Consider the following 21,609-nt stretch of genomic DNA (forward strand, 5'->3'; position numbering starts at 1 on the left):
CTCCTTTAATATACTTAGGACCAAGTAGTATCCCTCCATTATCTGAACTCATTTGGTGTTCAGATAACAGGAAAGTTTGGATAAAGGAAACTGATACAATTAAAATACTCTAATAGAACATACAACAGACATGATTTTACAAGGAGCAGTTTCAGGCTGGCACACTGTGTTGAAAGACATAAAGTGTTTTGTGTATAGCTGACATTTTATTTGTATAAGTATAGTGAGGTTTGTTACAGTAAAAACATACACTTACTCTAATAGATCTACAATTTGGATAATGGATGAACCACTGTATGTCATCAATCTCATCATGGAGGTGATTATTAGTGTGGGTTAGCTAAGAAAGCAACATGTTGCGTTCTTTGGTAGTAAGAGCTCTAGCCTGGTGGATAATAATATAACTTTTGATACTTGACATCAGATCAATTTGAGGTGTTGTATGGTTTGAGATCAACAGTGATGTATGGCAAACACTGAGGTTTGTAAAACACTATAGAATGATCATAATTAGATCTCTATAAATTTATTATTAATACATCATAATAATATTATTAAATAACTAATATAATTGAGTAGGCAAAGCTAGTTGTGTGATTTAGTACACGTACATACATACAGTAAAACTAAAATTATTTCTCCTTAATAAGCAAGTTGTCAACTGATACAAGTGATCATCGTGTGTTTGGGGATTACAGCAACCATTAGACTGCCAGCTTTGTATTTAAGTTCATGTGAGCATGGTGCTATTATGAATAATTAATCCCTACATACCATCATATCTAATTGAAAGGTTGGTCACTTTTACCATTACCCATATATGGATATGTCCTAGTTTCCACACACGTTGCATAACTGTAGCACAATAAAAATTTCATGAAGTTCTACTTGTCCATTATTGCTACATACCTGTCTACAGTAGGGTTAATGTTTCCATCAAGTTGTCACCTCATAGTTCAGCCATATAAGACTGTCAGGATCACATCACAAATTTAAACTACAATTTTCTCAAGGCTGAACAGCTCCACAAACAAGCCCACTATTACCACCCCTAATTAGCACAATCTATTATTAGCACATCATAAATTTATTTATTACAATATCATGTGATGCTAATTGTTGTAGAGTGTATAGTGTGGAGAATTGTTAGTTGGGGTGAAAGCACTGGCTCTTTGATGTGGTTGTTGCCGTGGTGATGGTGTACCCTGTGACATCAAAAGAGGAGGGAGTGGCTGACCAGCTGGACTAGAGTCTGATGGGATGTGAGATGAGAAGCCGTCTTGATTGGCTGAACTGCTGTTACCATGACGCCATAATGAACAACATATACCCACAAATCCTAGCAATACAACCAACAGGGTTACCATGACTACCACCATCTCCTCCCCCAAAATAGTAAGTATTTCTTGTAAAAATGTTAACTTGTGCAGTTCTGAAGTGGGCGTGGCTGATGGAGATGGTGACACATATACTGGCAGATCTGATTGGCTAGCACAACTGGAGGAGGGGCTCATCACAGAGAGCTGCACTGATTGACCAGTCAGAGAACTGGTCAAGTATAGTACTTGAGTGGTAGGTGTGACATCACGATTCACATGAGATGACTGAGATATGGAGTAGACTGCTTTAGTGGAATAGAGTAGAGGGGGAGCAACAATTAGAGTATGATCATGTGATGACACCTGTAAACAATACAAAGTGATAACAGATTAACCCGTTCAATCAATATGCTTTAATCCATTTCATTCTTTAATACACAAACAACAAAACAGGACAAGGCAAGTCCATGATGTGTACATTCTATGTGCTGTGGTATAACAAAATGTACCAGTCAGGTTCAAGCTCCATTTTTAGCTGTTTGCCTGAATACAGTAGAAAGTCAGTCAGGCAGTAGAAAATTTCACTTGAAAAAAAAACAACAACCAAGGAACATTTGACGCTTACATTTTCAATTGGTCTGAGTAAATTATTTTGTATATTATCCTATTAATATACTAGTGTAATAAAAATATTAATTTAAAAAAGAAGTAGGGTTCCAGCAATATATAGATATTATATGGATTTTTCATTGCTACAATGACAAGTAGGGATTTTCCCTCATAGCTACCATCATCTCTTGTTCTATAGCTGGAACCCTACTTCACCTTTTAATTTATAAAATTTTTATTACACCAGTTTGTTAATTTTTCCATTAGAGCATAGCTATGAAATACACTTGTGGCTGTGACTGCTGTATCAGAGTAGCTTGATCTTGACACAGTTTTATGCAGCAGATCAAGATAGATTTTCTGACTACACTAAGGAATGAGATGTGCTTCTGTGTTTGAGGGGCAAGGTGTGTTTAATGAAAAACATCATTGGCAAGTTCATTTGTCACTGCAATGTTAACAAACCTGTGTACAGATGAAACAAAGATTTTCAAACTCCTTATAGACATGACGATGCCCAAGGATATATTGATTGGAGTGATAATTAACAACTAGTGTGGAACAAACTTGTATGAGATTTTTGTGGAACTATGTTCTTTACCAACTGATTACATTACCCACTGATTACATTACCCACTGATTACATTACCTACTGATTACATTACCCACTGATTTTAAATTCACTTTAAGTGTTATATTGTGCACAGACCAACAATCTTCCAAGGTTTTGCTACGCTATATATACAGTTACATATCAGTAGCCCACTCACCTGGATGTTGTTGAGTTGTTGAGGTGTACCCCATACTTCCACCTTGGCACTGGCATCACATGATCCTAGCAACACCTCCTCACTGCTCAGTACAAATGCTGGTACAAAGGGAATCCTTACAAGTTCTGAGAACACTTCGTATGATTGTGTGAAGTCATATGCTCTCACTTGTAGTGTCATTGTGATGTCATTGATACTGGATAAAAGCCGTAGGGTGGCTTTATTATTGGTGGGCACTAAATGACAATAACTGGTGCCAGTTGTGTTGTCAAATACGCTGACTGCACTAGAAACATCTGATTGGCTAATCTGTGGGTGGGTGGGGCTCTTGATGCTCAGCACACAGTCAAATCCAATCTGTTGTATATAGACAGTAGGAGGTGTGGTCCCACCTGATCCATTAACACAGGCCAGGTGAGGGCTAGTAATCAGTGGAGTGAAAGTTGCTCCATTGCCATGGTGACTGTTGTCATGGTGAAATGTGATCATCACATGATATGGTTGTGATGTCATTACATTAGTAAATTGACCGAGTTGATTGCCATTAGTAACAGTAATGTTGTGTATCTTAGCAACAGTAACCTATAACAACACATAATGGTGTGCACTAATAAGAACATTTATTACCTCAGTGTGTGTATCAATCACATCTCTGATCTTATGGTATATTGCTGTACGACCAGTTGACTTAGCAACAGCTACCCCTGATAGTGTATCTATGGCAACCACACTGCTGTCACCGCTGGACCAGTCTCCTTGTCTCTCTGTGGATCACATGACCAGGGAACATGGTAAATAATAGTTTGTTATTTCATAGACACACAACTTGTAATAGGGATTGGAAACAGCATCACATGACCAGTATACTACCTGTACAATTGACGTCACTGGTTAGATACGAGGCGTGTTTTGCTTGTTACTGCTTTGAAGACCAACATTTCTCTTTACTGTAGACTATCAGTGTAGGTTTAGAAAGTCCTCTAAGGTTGAGCGATACAAGTTGCTTTGGTGGAAGTCACTGACTGGCCTTTCCCACAGAAGAAACTTGTCATATCATGCCGTTTCGGTATCACTTCTACACCAAGGTACGTTTCTGTAGCTGTGTACACCTTCTGGTATCGACGATATGTGGCTTTTTAGAACCCCACTGGTCATTAGAATTGAACAGTATGGTTTGTAAGCCACACCTCTAGTTTAAATGCTGCATATTTCCTTGGTTACAACTTGGCTAGATGTTGTTGTATCGTCGTGTTTCTGTTCTCTTAACTCTGCACAGCTGCTGTCTAGCATAACCGTTTGTCTTTCAAGCTTTAATCTAATGCCAAAGCTGTGGAACAAAGCTAGTAGGATAGTAGCACACTTCACTCTTAGGTTCTAAATCACTCTTGCAAAACTGTTAAAACTTCGTTAGGGCCAATTCAATTAGTATATGATACAAATTATGGAAACCTTCCGTAACATTCGAAACAAGCCTATTTCTGGCATGTGACGCCATTTCCAATCCCTATTAGGCGTTGTATATCTATGGCTATTTAAATACAACATAATTATCTCAACTGATTGATCGTTCTAATAAAGTATTTGTCACAGCGTGAGTGCTTTATTAGTACAATAACAAGTGGGTCTTATGTGTATGAGCCCTTTTACCATCATACACCGATTAACCAGACAACATAGAGTCCTAATCATATAGTAGGGACAACAAAGGAGTACATCACATCACCCAAAACCAGCCTTAATTTTCCCTGATGACAATGAGGCAGTATTGGTCAGGTAAACTAAGCCCAAGCAAGCTTTCAGATCAACCCGAAACGCTTTCAACAAGTTGCTACAGAATTAAAAAATAAATAAATTATGGAATGGAATTTTCTACTAACTGACTGATGCCTTCAGACAAGTGTAACTCGATAACGGCTAAAGCTATGGGCTTGATTTTTTCACAGTTACCTTTTGGCATACCGCAGTACATACAATGCATTCTTCATGGACTTACCAGTGTCCTCCTTTGTGTCCCATTCATCTTTGCTGACAGTGAAAAGTGTCAATATTTAGTGGTAGCACGTGATGGCTTCCCTTTGTAACAAAAATCATCCATATTTTTTGTAGCGGCTATTATGATAGCAGAGGTGCTTTCAAACAGTTCTTGATTTGTACTGCTGTGTAACAGGTTGAACATAACTGACAACGAAGCGTAATGGATACTTCACTTTTCAGATGATAATTGATATAACTGGGGCATGCGGCACCATTTTAGATGCGGTATGCGCAGGTTCACCAGTCATAATAATTATTTACAAAAAAAAGTTTACAAACCAGTACACAGAAAAATTTGGAATTTTCAACTAGAGTAGAGACCATAGCACATCAATAAAGAGTACTGAAACAAGTTGGAGTAGTGCACGATAGTAAATCACAGTAAAACAATAAGTTATAGTTATATCCCGGTACAAGGGTGATATCATTGTTATTACACGAGTCCGAGGTGGAGCCGAGGACGAGTGTAATAACAATGAGTATACGGGGTATAACTATTTTATATCCCAGTGTGCGGGAGTGCGCAGAAGTTTACAGATAGTAAATTAAGTTCCGGTTTGAGTTCCTGTCACTGTGCTCAAGATTTCGTCCGAATTGTGTGGAGATTCTACTTCGTAGCTACAAGAGAGACCTTACATACTGCCTACAAACTGTAGCGAAGGGCGGTGTTATGAAGCAGCGGTTCCAGGTACGATTCGCCTTCGTCAGAAGTTGGTATGGTGGTGTCGTGTGGTGTGCAAGAGAAAAATAAAGACCAACAAGTGGCTACCATACTCCGAGAAAGAACGATGAAGCTAGAGGAAGTTAGTTCTTCACCATAGTGACCGTTGGGAGTGATTGCTGGAGCGAAAATCGTCACGGACTATTCTTGACATTTGTTAAACTATCGTATTGGTAACTTGTAGTGTTATTGTGCAAAAGATTAACAGTTTTTTTTGGTAAGATTTAGCTAGTTTTAAGTGCTGTATTGGTGTGTTTTGTATCAATATTTCCTTATTTGGCTCTTTGTTCCATTGGTAAACAATGCCATTCGCGGTTATTATGATGTCACGAAAGAGACTGAGTGGCTCCGCTACAGGGTGAAAACTAATATATCGTACAGTAGCAGTGCCGTTCTGTCTAGCTGTATGTTAGTTATAACCCAGCGCGGCGCTTTGATACTCCCACGCACTGGGATGTAGGAAGTGTTATATCCCCACTTTGCATTTCCGCTATAGTATCCTGAGCACAGTAGGGATATAACACTTCTTACATCCCAGTGCGTGGCAGTATCAAAGCACTGCGCTGCGTTACAACTACCATACAGCTAGACAGAGCGGCACTGCTACCGTACGATATATTAGTTATCACCCAGTGATAACTAACTTATCACCCTGTTGCAGAGCCACTCAGTCTCTTTCGTGACATCATAATAACCACGAATGGCATTGTTTACCAATGGAACAAAGAGCCAAATAAGGAAATATTGATACAAAACACACCAATACAGCACTTAAAACTACCTAAATCTTACAACAAAACTGTTAACCCTTTACACAATAACATTACAAGTTACCAATACGATAGTTTAACAAATGTCAAGAATAGTCCGTGACGATTTTCACTCCAGCAATCACTCCCAACGGTCACTATGGTGAAGAACTAACTTCCTCTAGCTTCATCGTTCTATCTCAGACTATGGTAGCCACTTGTTGGTCTTTATTTTTCTCTTGCACACCACGCGACACCACCATACCAACTTCTAACGAAGGCGAATCGTACCTGGAACCGCTGCTTCATAACACCGCCCTTCACTACAGTTTGTAGGCAGTATGTAAGATCTCTCTTGGGGCTACGAAGTAGAATCTCCACACAATTCGGACGAAATCTTGAGCACAGTGACAGGAACTCAAACCGGAACTTAATTTACTATCCGTAAACTTCTGCGCACTCCCGCACACTGGGATATAAATTAGTTACATCCCGTATACTTGGATGATATCATTGTTATTACACTCGTCCTCGGCTCCGCCTCGGACTTGTGTAATAACAATGATATCACCCTCGTACCAGGATATAACTATAACTTATTGCTTTACTGTGATTTAATATCGTGCACTACTCCAGCTTGTTTCAGTACTTTTTATTGATGTGCTGTGGTCCCTACTCTAGTTGAAAATCCAAATTTTTCTGTACAATAGTGAAGGAACTTTGCTTACTAGCTAATAACATTTGGGTAAGGGTCAACTGACAAAAAATCAACACATAGGAATTCAACACATATTTGTAGTACCAGGAGGAGATGGCTTACACAAGACCACTCTTACTATTAAGACACACCCTTATTTAGCACACCTTCAGTGAGATGAGTCATAAAGCACATCCTGGTACCAACATGACTAACAGCTAGTGATGGTATGATAGCATATCCCACACTGATGTGAATATAGTCTGAAGTCATTGGTTGTCCTGACAACCACACCTGTGTAGGGAATCACATAATTACAACACATTAAACTGAATCAACAGGTTTACTTTCAGTATCACCTGTCCTGGTTTGGTTGCCTTGACAGCAAGTGTGTTGTTACCATGACGACTGGACACATCCACAATATCATTACTACACATGATGTTAAGAACACCATACTGTAATCTGTGTACATGGCAACGTACAATATCTACTATCTTATTGTAGAATACAAGAATTCAATTACACATTGTCACATGAATAAATATTTAGCAACTTTGTTTATCTTGTGAAAGATTATAAACATTTCATGGCAGTTACCTAACACATCTCTATAATGGCCAACTATAAATTTCCCAAATGAGACATCTATATACCAATTCGTCTAACATAGGTGGCTGGCTTAGACAAGCTCCACTTTATAACCTGCTGAGTACAGCATTCCATCACAAAATCACAACAAGAAGCAATGATGAGGCTAATGCATACAGTACACAGATTGACACTACAAGTACACACTACGTACAGATGGATGGATACACACCACACCGGCACAGACATTACACATAACTGGTCACTACACACAAACAGACACTCACCGGTGTACTGTGTGGTCTAAATTTACAGGTACATTAGCCATGGTACGACCATGGTTGTCATGGAGATTGACCACAAACTGCACAGTATATCCCAGGGGAAACAAATACTCCTTGTTGGTGGGTGGAGCATGGGTGAGGCTTAGTGGCATTAATGACAGGCTTTTGATTGGTTGGACCTGGGGGTGGGGCATATTGGCTATTCTAAACCAATGGTTGTACACCCACCTCCACATGTGCCATCACCGATTGGTTAAATCCAGAATTTAATTCATGTGATGTTACCATGACAACAGCATGACCAACTGATGATCCAGCTTGCACTTCACCAGATGATGTCACAATAATTGATCGAAACTGGTTGCTAGCAGACAACAGCTTGTAACTCATCTTAGACATGCCATCTCTAAAAGTGATGTAAGATCAGATAATCTCATTGCATCAATTTCAAACCTATTAGTTTGTATCTTAGCAACACCATTGCTAGGCAACAGGAGGTGTCCACAGTTGCTGGGATATAGTAGTTGTAGTCGTGGTAACACGGTAACTTGCAGTTCATCACTAAGACGATCCAGTCCCGGTACACATATCCCATGGCTACACTCCATGGTAACTTGGACCACACCCACACCTGGTTGTCGAGCGTGTAACCTAGCAATGGGTGCTCCTTCTTCCACCAGTGACACACCTCCCTAAGATGACAAAAACATAAATCACCACCAGAGGAGGTTTGACATGCTCTAAGCACTGTCTTAAATTAATTGAACTGTTCTTTAGGTATTTCATGTGACAATCAATAGTTGTATGGGGTTGAGTGGGGCAGACTCAATATTCAGATCACTCTTCATGAAAACTTTACAAAAAAGCGCAAGCTCAGAGTTTTGTACCAATTAAATCACTTTTGTACACATATAATTTCATCAGACTGATCAGGTATGTATTCATAAACACAATGACGAGGTGTTATATCACTCCATAATTTTTAGAGCTATACTTAGAGAGTTCCTCTGTTCACTAGATATAACAAGTTTTATGTGTGACGTCTAGATCTAGTGAAGTAGTCAATTACAATATGTTTGACATGTATTCTTTAGGTACAATGAATAGTTACACTTCAAACCTTTTCATGATGAAATATTAGTTTTGAATTTCAAATTTGCAGAATTTTGACCACATATAACCAAGGAGCCACACCTACCCAATAATCACATGACCTAGTAACCACACCCACCTCCACATAGACGGAGCTCAACGACTGGATGTTCATAATGCCAGCTGTCCAGCGGAACTTCAGTTGCTTAGTAACACCAGCAAAGGCAAACGGCGTCTCTCCATTAACACCGTGAGCTCTGATGGATACCTGTGGGGATTACCCTGATGATGTCATCATACATACCACAGCTATAATCAGAGGAGGTAGGACATGACATCACAATAATTGCGTGACGTTTGCGTACTGTACATTTTGCCATAGGTTTTAGTTCTAGTAAACCATGAAGATTAGCGCTGTGATTCTTTTCGGAAATATAACTTCACTAGTGTAGAAATCATTTTATCTACTAAGCCCTGGTGAGCCCCGACGATATGATGATGAATATTGCAGTAGTGCATTATTTAGAATAAATGTTTGTTGTAATTTCAGGTACCTGTGTTATTGTTCGCTGTATTCTTACTGGTTAGTAGTAAATACAATCGAGTTTGGCATCTACAATGATGCAAGTAGCTGGTACATTAGTTTTTCATCATGTAATTATCATTGGAAATTACGCGAAAGTATATGCATTGCGACATCATGTCCTACCCCCCCAGCTATAATAGTACACTTGTTACAAGTTAGTTTTATATAACCAATAAAAACTGCTTCATCGTTGTCAGGGAAAACTGAAGCTTTTTGGGCCACGCGTACTATTGTACTGTATGATAAGAATGTGGAATCTAACAACTTGTAGCACAACAGACAGGAGAGGTTGAGTGATGTGTGATTCACCCTAAAGAACACTAACAATGTAACAAGTTTAACTAGTCATGGAAATGGTTACTAGTCCAGTAAACATTGTTGTAGTGCAAAAGCTAAACCAGTGTGGGTGGCTAGTAATTACACTGTTACTAGGAGTGGCAAACAGGAACCCCGGTCAACCAGAAATTGTACACTATAATACACATCAAGTGCTCCATCTCATTATTATATCACTTACTGTAGTATCCTCTAGAAGTTGTGAAGAGGGAAGCCATATCTTAACACCTGTCAGTTGGACTACCTGTATCACTATGGTATCCTGTTGTCATGACAACTCAACAACACTACACCAAACTATTAGAACACACCTCAGAGTACACGATGATGTCATTGGTGTCCAGGTCTCTCTCTTGTGCTTGGCCAGTTACTGTGGTGTTGCCAGGGACCACACCTTCCACTAGTCCAGTACTGTTCACAGTTGCTATAGCAACACTACCAATAGAGAAAACCACATCTACACCAGCTGGTCCACCAGTCCAACTGATCTGTGGAACAAGTAAAAATATGGAAGTGGATTGACTAACATGACACTACCGTCAGTTTGCATTTAACTGAGCCCTCATGTGCCATCATCTGCTATAGAGGCTCTATGAAACACTGGAACTGTACATGTTTTGATAAAGATAAGAACACTGAGTTATGTGGCATGCACTTGGTATACAAAGATACTTTTCCAGTAGAAAGCTGCTGATAGTTCACCTCTAGTGTTTTGGCAGGGACTCAACCGGCTACAATAATACTGAAGTACCGTACATGGTACGTACACACACACACACACACACACACACACACACACACACACACACACACACACACACACACACACACAACACACACACACACAAACACACACACACCTGACCACAAGCTCCAGGTAACAAGGTCATCACTCGAGGGGATAGCCTTAGGTCAGAGTAGACTTGCAGATCACAAGATCTACTGGGGATTGCCTGACCGGTACGTGTTGTAACATTGAATGACAATTGTGTGGTTCCTATGGCAACACCATGTACTTGAAATGCTGCACTCTGATTGGCTATATCAGCAATAGGGTGTGGCAACATCCTCCTACAATTACAAGACTTCATCAATACTTACCACGACAACAGTAAATTGACTAACTTGACAGTAATGTGGGCAGTATGGGGGTGTGGTAGTAGGGTCATGTGATCTAGTTGCTTAGACGAAAATGGCTGCCCATTACAGTCTATCACCTTGACAACAGCTTGTATAGAATGATCCAGTTTGACCTGTTTAACAAGTTACTATTAAACAGCAAATGGGTAATGTACAAGGTTACGCTAATTAGATTCGCACCCCCATATATATATATAGGAGTAATTTTGCATACCCCTACACAAAATGTCTCCTATATATAGAGGAGTGTTTGTACTGAAATAGTGTACTCCTACACCAAGCAGCATCCCTCTATACTATAGGAGACATTTTGTGCACCTTACTACACCAAAAGAAAGAAATGGTGTCGTGCCTCACTGGTGAACCCACCACACATACCACACCAAAAGAAAGAAATGGTGTCGTGCACCCCAGCTATATCAATTATCATCTGAAAAGTGAAGTATCCATTATGCTCAGTGATGCACCGATAATTGGCTCGCTAATTGGATCAGTTGCCGATATGGCAATTTCTACCATATCAATAATTGGCACCAACGCTCTACAAACTGATATTACTACCGATAATAGTATGGCAAAAATACTATTATTTACAATGAGGTATTAATTTACATGTAAAAGCCTTCTTGCTCAGTATATAAACAAATAGAAATCCTATATGTACATGTAGCACTATAGAACAAGAAGCCACACGAGTGCACATGCAAGCAATACTGCCTCATCATCGTCAGGGAAGAGGGAGGCTGGTTTTTGGATGATGTTTTTCAGGGGACATGCCCACACCTTTGTGATCCCTACTATACAGTACTATCATACTGTATGATGAGGACACTTTGAATAAATTTTGCATACCCTACGCAAAATGTCTCCTATAGTATAGAGGGATGCTGCTTGGCGTAGGGGTACACTATTTCAGTACAAGCACTCCTCTATATATAGGAGACATTTTGTGTAGGAGTATGCAAAATTACTCCTATATATATATTAGGGCTGAGCGATACTACCGCTTTAGCGATATATCGCGATATTTTGAAAGTATCGATATCGCGATATTTTGTTATTAATTATCGTGATACCATGCCTGTACATTAAAAACCATGTTATGCTGTACTAGGCTCAAGAATCCTTGTAAGTCATAACCTGGTTACCCCTGCAGAGAGGTGTGAACACCATAACATAACTTCAAAGCATGTGTTACAATAACTGTTACTGTAAACAAGGATGATAGTGGCTAGTTTGCTATCACCTATAAGGACTTCCTGCAGGAATACTGAGCAATACACTATGTAGCACCAGCTATGATTGACATATTTGTAAGTATCGTGAACTATTCAGTATCGTGAATAGTGCCTTTAGTATCGATCGTGATACTAAAATGGTAGTATCACTCAGCTCTAATATATATATGGGTTGCAAATGTAATTAGTGTAATTTTATCTTTACCGACAGCAAATGAACACTACTATATAATATGCTTATGGTACAGGGGCGGATACTGTGAGTAAAAGGGGGCTTTTGATCTCCCCTCCAAAATCTTTTAGTATACCAAGGTCGAGGTACTTAATAGAGCAGTCACTCTAATAAAGCAGTCACAGTATTAGAATGAGGTCAAGGTACATGCCTTTATAAAGACTGAGATACTCTAATTATAGAGCAGTCTAACTATTTGGAAAGCATATACAGGAGGTGAAAATGACATTAGTGGTAGCATTAGTGACACTCTGGCAATATTGGTTAGAAGCCCAAAAGTGCCTTCAGTACAACTTAACACACTTTCAATAACGCTACAATAAAACACATTAGTGAAAATTTTCTATTGACTGTCTTAACTGAAGCCTTCAGACAAGTTAACTCAATAATGGCTAAAGACTACATACAGGTTTGAGTTTTTCACTGGTAGATGTTACCTCATCCTGAGATGTGTCTTCTGGATTACCACAGTACATACAACACACACATCATGGACTTACCTTTGCACTCTTCTGTGTCCCATTTCTTTTTATTGACAACCGAAGGTGTCAATTTGTAGCAGTGCACAATGTCTTCCCTACGTTTGTTTACTATCAATAATTTCCATAGCAACTGGATTGATTGCAGAGACATTTCTTGTACTGTTCTTCATGCCGAGTAACGGGCCAAACATGCTGTATATAGCTGAAATGTAACAACCATTAATAGTTGGAACATGTTCTCAGATGAAAGATTACTATTGATGAGATGTATGGGGCCATAATTATAATTATACAAAAAGTATAAATAAACAAGTACAGTGCAACCTCAGTTATCCAGACCCCACTTATCCAGATTCTCGATTAACTGAACTATGGATATGACTGCTCTATTAGAGTAGTGACTGTTCTATTAGAGTAGTTGAAAATGCTAATAATTTTTTTTTTTAAATTCTTCACGCTATTTTAAGGTTGTATATACACAGTTTCAGAGATAAGGACTTTCAGACTTATGGACTACCCCTGGTCCCAAGGGGTTCAGATAACTGAGGTTCCACTGTATAAGGAAAAAAAGAATTTCCATGTACCTGTTGTTACTATATGAGAGATTAAAGTTATGATTCTAAGCGCACTACCACAACACACCTTAGTAGCCATGGTAACATCAATGGAATGAACATCAGACACAACCAGCACTGCTTCGGCTTTTTTTGATGATGGTAAACAGCTATCCTTGATCGCTATGGTAATCTCACCAGCTCTAAGTGGTACTGCCTGCATAATGAAGTTGAAAGTGTGGATGTGACCATATACATGTACCGTCACTGATTGGTTCTTTTGATCAAACTGTATCTTAGCAACTGGCTGTTGGCTCAGGTGATCCACCACTTTGAAGTAGCCTGACCCTCCCATTATCGCCATAGTTACCTACAAGTGTACACTAGCAACAATTATAAACAGCACATCTCAACACACCTGGTTGTCATGGTGATTGAATACCACAACATGATCGGGTTCTATGTGATGATGTGCAATAATTTGAATAGTGATCGAGTAGTTTACACCAGGTGAGAACGGGTCCTAGTAACATACAATGTAACTTGTAAACAAAAACAACATAATTACCTCGAAGGAGATCCCCTCATTAGTGATGTAATCATGTTGATGGTGATCACATGAGCCAATAAGGATAATTGATCCTAGTTGGTTACCAGGCAACACCGTCACTATGGCTACAACAAGGTGTGAACACAACACCAGCACACATGAAAAGGTTACCATGGTTTCTGTGATGTACAATGTTATCATTGACAGACAAGTGGGTGTGGTCAGCAGGGGACCACTCCCACCCTAACGAGGTGAAGTTATCAAATTCCAGTCCATCATCATTGAACACTGTCAACTCTAATTCTAATTGATGACCACCATATACTGGGATAACCTACAAAAGATAAGGACTAGTTATCATGGTGATGTAGTAGATAATGAGGTTGTCTTCTTGTTCTGAAGAAAAATTGTATCGATACTGATAGTATACTCCAAAACTGTGTCTTATAAACAATTGTCTTTTACAGTGTTCTTTATAAGAAAGGCTCTATGTTATTACTCACCAGAGGGTCAGATAAGGTTGCTGGTAGCAACAGGCAATCTACAGGCAAAGGCACTGCTGGTTTAATCATCATGGTAACTGGTAGATCACATGATATAGTAACTGAAGATGTTTCATTGGCCGGAAACTTGTTGTTCTTAGTTGGCTTGTTGCCGACGGTAACAGTCAATATCTACAGGACACTACAACCAATATTCTAATTAGACCACACCAGATCACCTGAGCTCTTAGTTGTCTGCAGACCACATAAAACTTGTGATGACCTACAAGATCACATGACATCACATGAGCAGTGTATGTCACACCATATAGGCAGACCCACAATTGGAAATGACAGCTCAGTTGGTGTATGTTCTCTTAGAGTATTTGATAGGTCGTATGTTCTATTAGAGTATTTGATAGGTAAATGACAACAACAAAAAAATTAACATGATTTGGTGCAAAGAAAAGGCAGCACTAAATTCACAAGAATTGTCATTATTAAAAAAAATTGCCATTAACCTACCATCACAGCCATCCTGGTGGCCGCAATCTTTTTTTACAGCTCGGCTGTTTTTGAATTAGATACTGTATCACTTGTTTTTGTAACTGTATATCCAAAATCCAGCCATAGGCTGGCTTTGCATCAATTTTCTAACACACTAATATTTTGTTAGCATAAGCAACCAATTATCACCAGTCACCTATTATCGTCACAATACTTTATAAAAATAAAACTGGTTGTGTTTACAGTAAATATCTCAAAATTTGGATATCTTGCCTAGACAAAGCAAGGCAAATCTACTGTAGGTTATTATTCATTCTTTTTCTACAAATATTTCTCCCAATAGGTGAAGTACGTGGGCTGATACTGTGAAGTGACTTAATAAGAGATGACAGTTTTGAAGGTTTGAACAAACGGAAAGAAGGCTACGTGGGAAGCCTCAAAGTAGATCCTTCACCGGCACTGAGTCACCAATCCTTCACAGCATCAAAGGATACGGACAGAAGAGCATATAACTCCAACTATAAAGTTGTGGAGGGTAGTAGGGATGTTGTATGTGAGTGTGTTGTCTCAAGAATGACACTACAAGATGGAATTTTGGAAGGGTAGTGAGACATGGCAGTAATCCTGGACCCCAGCCATACACAACCTGAGGGGAGCAATATTTTAGTGGAAACAACTACAGGTAGTTATAACAGGAGCCAAAAGCTGGTTGTACTTCTTGGATGAAGAGATGTGCAAAAGAAACAAATCTTGCTAACTACCAGCCAAAGAAAAAGATAGTAGAAGTACCAGTATGACATCAGTAATACAGTGGGTGGATGCATATTAATTTAATGGGTGAAGAAAAATCCAGTAGAGAGTCACTGCAGTTACCAGCCGATCACTACAATACAGCAGTTACGAGGTAAAGCAGTTAAGTAGCAATACCATAACTGTCCTCAAAGATCCAGCCTTTGTTTACATGTGCTTCAAGTACTGCTAGAACAATTTGCTGTTTGCTGAGAAAGTTGTGATGATTGATTTGTATGAACAAAATATGCAGTGAATCCTAGCTCTGTGTGTGCGCGTGTGTTGTGTGTCCGTCCATCTGTGTGCGTGTGTTGTGTGTGTGCAATGGACTCATGAACACTGTACTACACTAACATTATTAAATTACAGCTGAAATGATAGCTACGTTAAGTTCAGTGAACTGTTCTACTCATTTAAATGTATGTAGTGTGTATGTGTGTATGTGTGTATGTAACAGTGTCACTTGAAAGATCACACTGACCTGGTAATTGATGCTACTGCTTTCAAATTACAGATAAAAGGGTTAGAATGCGAACAGAACACGTGGATATTTTTGAATAATTGTTACCACTCACTGTAAACAAGATACTGTAAACAAGATATAGAGCACTGAACTGGTAACTGACAGTAATTGATATACCATATAGCGGGAAATTTTCGAAAGGTTAAATTTTCAAAAAATTCGAAAATAACAATGTGTTTTCGAAAATATTTTTTCGAAAATAGTACATCCCGGCTTTGAAGTGACAAAGAAAGTATAGCTGGGTATATATAAATGATTTTTGCGAGTGCACGCATGCATAGTTTCTACTAATATCAATTAGCTATAGGCCTAATGTATTATAGCTAGGCACTGGGCGACACACAAGTAGCTTGCCATATATAGCTATAGCTACCACGCGCACGCGCATATGAGCGAGCACGAATGACACCACGAGCCTTGAAGCCTATAAGAGCTCAAGAGACCAGAAATTACTAGGAAAGACTATAATTATCAGCAAACATCTATATGGGCTGGAAAACGCCATGTACTTAGCTATGGCTCGATCCGCAGGCCACTGAGGCGAAGTCCGCCAAACAACATGGTTCAACCTACGAAGGAAGACCCTAGGATAGCTATACGAGATTCTATCAAAACCAGATTGAACGTTTATCTAGCTGTACTGAACAATTAAAGCAGCTATGTATGTGATCAACGCAGCCACTGTTAGCTTCCTCCGTGAATTAATTATCTACGGTGCGGTACGGTAAAGAGACATTGTTTTGAAAGTATTTTTTCGAATTTCCAATCAAGCACTTTTTCGAAAATTTAACCTTTCAAAAATTTCCCGCTATACGGTAGTCTACTGATTGCGGTGACGATATTATGTTACGCCTGATGATAATAGGTAAATCTTGTTTTGCAATGATACACTGCTGGCTTCTAACAAACTATGCTAAGTGTCTACAAAACTACACGTAATAAGAGGAGCCTATATTTTTGGTCCAAGTCGGACGTCTGTGCGACTTTCGCTTCCAAAGTTATAGCACTCCATAATCTATATTACAATAATTGGTTGTTACGCTACCTGCATTCTAACAAATGTCCAAATATTTGTTGCAGCACTATATATTGTATAGAGGTTTCCTGATAGAATAAAGTTTTGAAGTACTGTCTATCTGGTCATGTGAGACCAGCCGGTATTGTAGTAGCATTTTAGATCAGATCAAGGAGAAACGTTTACCTTGATAGTTTTGATTTCAACTTACAATTAGCTACCCTTGTCATTTTAGCCAGCTAATTCAATTGTGAGAATCGCTGCTTTAAATTCTCTGTTGTCTTGGTCCCTTACTGAAGACGTTTTCTGCCCTTGTTTTTAACACGAGGATTAACACTGTTATAGGGAACTCCCCTTCTGGGATGGTGGAGCCTAGTTACCACAACTTCTTCAGGTGAGGTCGAGGTGTTGAATAGTCTTTGTTCAAGATGAATCGGAGAAATGCCAGTTACGACGTGTAGTTTGAAGCGTAACCATCCTGAACACAACACCCATCCCCAGCAGAAAAATGAGTTACTCAGAAGTAGCTACAGGAGTTAGAGGACAGCACCACTTATGACAACGTACATGACTGATACACTGGCAATGTAAAGGACCTCATTTAATGAGAGCATTGAGAGATGTGGTTATGTAGTAAGTGTGAGAAGGTACCATCTGAGGTGATCCACTGCATCAGACAATACAGTGAGTTAAGAGTACACTGGTTCTGTAAACTTTGTGACAACTTCAGACTTACAGTCACATGTCACATGTCCAGTTCATCTACCAAGGAAATTACAAGTTGTGTTAATGACAATAACAACACAGTGGTCAAGTCTCTGAACAAGATGGTTGAAGATATAGCTAAGACATTAAATAATACTCAAAGCTCTTTCTCAAACCATTGTAAGATCCTAGAGGATGAGGCAATGGCCCCAGGTGTTATGATGGAAGTTAGTAATGAGGATGATGAAGAAAGTGGCAATGCATCTAAACCAGAGTTGTATTCATCTGTTGTAAATAACCAAGTTGTAAGTATTGTTAGTGAAATTAGCGATTGAGACAGGAGAAGACGTAATCCTATGGTTCATAACCTTCCCGAACCTGTACAATCTTCTGTTCAATCTTCTGTTCAATGAAGGGATATCTGCTGACACCAAGAGATTAATAAAAGACAAGTTATCAGTCTCCGATGCTAAGATTTACAAAGTATTAAGGTTTGGCAAACACAGAGAAAATGCCCCACGATCTATTGTAGTTGTAGTTACTGATGAAAGGACAAAATGAACTTGTTTAAAACGTGCTCGTGATCTCAAGAATGATCCTACTTTCCAAAAGGTTATTTATCTTCTGGCTTGAGCCTGCAAGAAAGGAAAGAGAACAAGAAGCTTTACACTGAACTTAAAAGTCATAGAGACAAGGGTGAAAAAGATATTGTAAATAGACGTGGCCATATTGTGAAGAGGAGAGATACAAAGAACAACCACACCACCTCTTGTAGTTGTGTTGTATTAGATTATTGCAGAATTGTCATTGCATGATGGAGCAGTTTACAACTACATAAATAAATAATTAATTAAGTGCAGATATTTAAAGGCATTTTGATTGTCATTACTGCAGGTCATGCTGGTCCTCACAAACATGTACTCCAAGAACTGCACAGTTGACTATGATTGGAACCGCATCTACATTATTTAATATTTCTGTAATTGAAATATATTATTATTATTATTATTCATAATAATTCGGTGGGGATAACCTTTATACTAGCAAGGAATAACCCTCATCCTACCTATATGGGATAAAGGTCATACTATTGTGAGTTAGGACAACCCTACCAAGGAGCAGAAATACATTGGTTGATCTTACAAGTTCAGTGTTTGCAAGATGAATTAGAGGAGCTTAAGCTGAATTATGCACTTATAACTGGTAAGCCCATCAGTTTGGTCTATTAATTACCTTGCAGTACTTTAGATCATAAGAATGAGGTTGAACTTCAACTAATAAGAATGATGAAACAAGAACAACAAAACCAACTCGATAGAGTCGCAGTGATTTCACAGCACTGTCTGGGAGACCACTTTCGATAATGTGATATATCGCGATAGTAAATCATTATCGTTATCGCGATAGTAGGGATATCACTATCATGATAGTTATGATAAGCTCAGATCTGTATTAAAATGGTATCAACAACTCTTCTATACTGTTTTACAGTTAGTATTACCAGCTTTCTTACAAAGGAGTGGCCTGTAAAAGCTATACCAAAAGTCCATATTCATCGGCTGCCCACGCAGTTAATTAACAAATGTCCTGTGGATGCAAAATAACTTTCTATATGACTACAAATCATAGCTATACAACTGAGACTTTGTTAAGAGCAAAGTGTTTCATAAACTATCGGGATAGTATTCACTATCGTGATATTTAATGAGTAACTATTGTGATAGTAAAATTTTTACTATTGCTCAGCACTACACAAAACTAAAACTTGATTTCCATCAACAAATTTACATCAACTGATCTGCAGTATTCACTTGTAACGTTACTTGAACTGGATGTGCAAAAAAATATATTGCACTCACTTTGACCATAAAAGTACAATTGTAGCTATTGTTAGACGTGTACTATTCCTGGAAGAGGGTGATCTAAGTCCTTACTGTTCCTGGTGAACCCATCAAAACATGAACTACCACCTTCACCATAGTCGGCGTTAAAAATGGGAAAACTCATCACTACACAATTAAAGGTGTTGCTGGCCAATATCATTAATAGAAAAGTTACAATTGTTCAGTGTCACGAAGATCATCAGTGAACTCTTCACTGTGATCATTATCATTTTCAGTTATCTTGGAATGTAAAATATTTAATCACTGTGGACTATTTTTAAAGGTGCTTAAATACCGTCCACCATAAGAACAAATATGCAGTAAAGCTATTCAGTGAGCAATTAAGAAGAAACCGCCGCACTTGGAGTACATCAGGTTATTCACAAATGCTACCGTATGTTCTAATAGCACAAGACACACAGGAATGTAATTTCTTTTTTTTGTATTGGCTTGAAGATTGGACTAGGTAGCCGTGAGTTACGGATTAATAAAAACAGTGCACTTTGGAATTGTATGGACAGTAATGAGATGCAAAATGTGGTAGATGGTTACTTATATACTAGTTTTTATAAATCTGTAGAGTCATCAACTCTGTCGAGCAGTACTGGTGAGCCATCGCTAGTAGCCATCCAGCCCCATCAACCAGTTACATCTCAACCAGCTTGTCACATTAATGAGCTCACCATTTCCTCTGTGATTGTGGACGAGCGAGCTACTGGCCTCCCTGATGGTTTTCAAAGCTTGCCAGTCCTTGTTTCACAGCCCTTTGTATGAGCCTTTGTGGCCCCGTTTCTTCGGCAAAGAAAATTAAACTCCCAAGCGCTTGTTAGGTCCATTACTGATTACAATAAAAGGAAGCCGACGGGTCCTTCTTCCATGAATTTCCACAAACTACGCAGTGATCCCCAGGCATATTCCAACTAGAACGATTTTACTATCATGGGTCCTTATTATAGGAGGAGTATATTTTTCATAACCATATGGTCAGATTTATTAGAAATGTAGTTTTTCACAGTGGAGTCCACCTGTGATAAATACTCCAGTTAACACAATCATGATTACTAGAGGTCTTTAGGTATTATATAGGGCTGTTGTTTACAACCTCTTCTACTTCATTATTAACAAATTAGGAACTTTAAAGTTGGATTAGGGATAAAAAATAGTGAATCAAGACAGGTGGTTCACAATACCACCCCAACAATCCTTCTAGTTTTGTGGCTTCTCAGTGGTCTGCAGCATGCATTTTATACGATATGTACGTTTGTAAAAAATAATTTGATGTTGTGCTACTCCTAAAGAAGTATCTTCTAAACTGTTTTATAGTTTGACTATCATGTTTTCCCCACAAATTCTCTTGACGAAGCCTCAAAGCTGCCCTTAATGTTTGTTCTCATATGTAAGGGGTATGCCCCCTTTCAAATAGAAAGGATAGGCTATTCCTGGTAGTCTACAAGGCCTGCACTATTGTTTTTCAGTTGATAAATACCTGTAAAACCCTGAAGGGATGGTAATTCACAAAGTCTGAGAAGAGTCGTCACACCTGTATTTCAAAGTTTACCTGTGTAGAAGTTTAATACAGACTTCATTTCGCTTTTACTTCTTACGTAAAAGCTGCTTTTATCATTAACAATTTTGCTCACGTGGGTACGTATGGGTAAACACAGGTAGGTATAGGCTACACACACACACACATATACACACACACACATATACACACACAC

General features: G+C 38.8%; 1 protein-coding gene across 5 annotated transcripts in view; it reads right to left on the minus strand.

Annotated features, from left to right (window-relative positions):
• Positions 1–1,066: 1,066 nt before the first annotated feature.
• LOC136254725 (nuclear pore membrane glycoprotein 210-like) overlaps positions 1,067–21,609 on the minus strand; it is an 81,529-nt gene continuing 60,986 nt past the window's right edge. For all 5 annotated transcript variants that reach the window (XM_066047463.1, XM_066047461.1, XM_066047462.1 and 2 more), the window contains 20 exons: positions 14,706–14,749; positions 14,488–14,658; positions 14,156–14,318; positions 14,003–14,109; positions 13,853–13,957; positions 13,697–13,804; positions 13,523–13,651; positions 10,914–11,041; positions 10,649–10,859; positions 10,100–10,276; positions 9,970–10,050; positions 9,006–9,134; positions 8,228–8,466; positions 8,003–8,180; positions 7,778–7,953; positions 7,247–7,331; positions 7,067–7,193; positions 3,326–3,462; positions 2,699–3,280; positions 1,067–1,682 (listed from right to left, as the gene is read on the minus strand). In XM_066047463.1, the coding sequence (XP_065903535.1) occupies positions 1,113–1,682; positions 2,699–3,280; positions 3,326–3,462; positions 7,067–7,193; positions 7,247–7,331; positions 7,778–7,953; positions 8,003–8,180; positions 8,228–8,466; positions 9,006–9,134; positions 9,970–10,050; positions 10,100–10,276; positions 10,649–10,859; positions 10,914–11,041; positions 13,523–13,651; positions 13,697–13,804; positions 13,853–13,957; positions 14,003–14,109; positions 14,156–14,318; positions 14,488–14,658; positions 14,706–14,749 (3,647 nt within the window). In that variant the 3' untranslated portion in view covers positions 1,067–1,112. The remainder of the gene's footprint in view (positions 1,683–2,698; positions 3,281–3,325; positions 3,463–7,066; positions 7,194–7,246; positions 7,332–7,777; positions 7,954–8,002; positions 8,181–8,227; positions 8,467–9,005; positions 9,135–9,969; positions 10,051–10,099; positions 10,277–10,648; positions 10,860–10,913; positions 11,042–13,522; positions 13,652–13,696; positions 13,805–13,852; positions 13,958–14,002; positions 14,110–14,155; positions 14,319–14,487; positions 14,659–14,705; positions 14,750–21,609) is intronic.

This window comes from Dysidea avara, chromosome 4 (assembly GCF_963678975.1).
Source record: "Dysidea avara chromosome 4, odDysAvar1.4, whole genome shotgun sequence".
NCBI classification, from domain to species: domain Eukaryota; kingdom Metazoa; phylum Porifera; class Demospongiae; order Dictyoceratida; family Dysideidae; genus Dysidea; species Dysidea avara.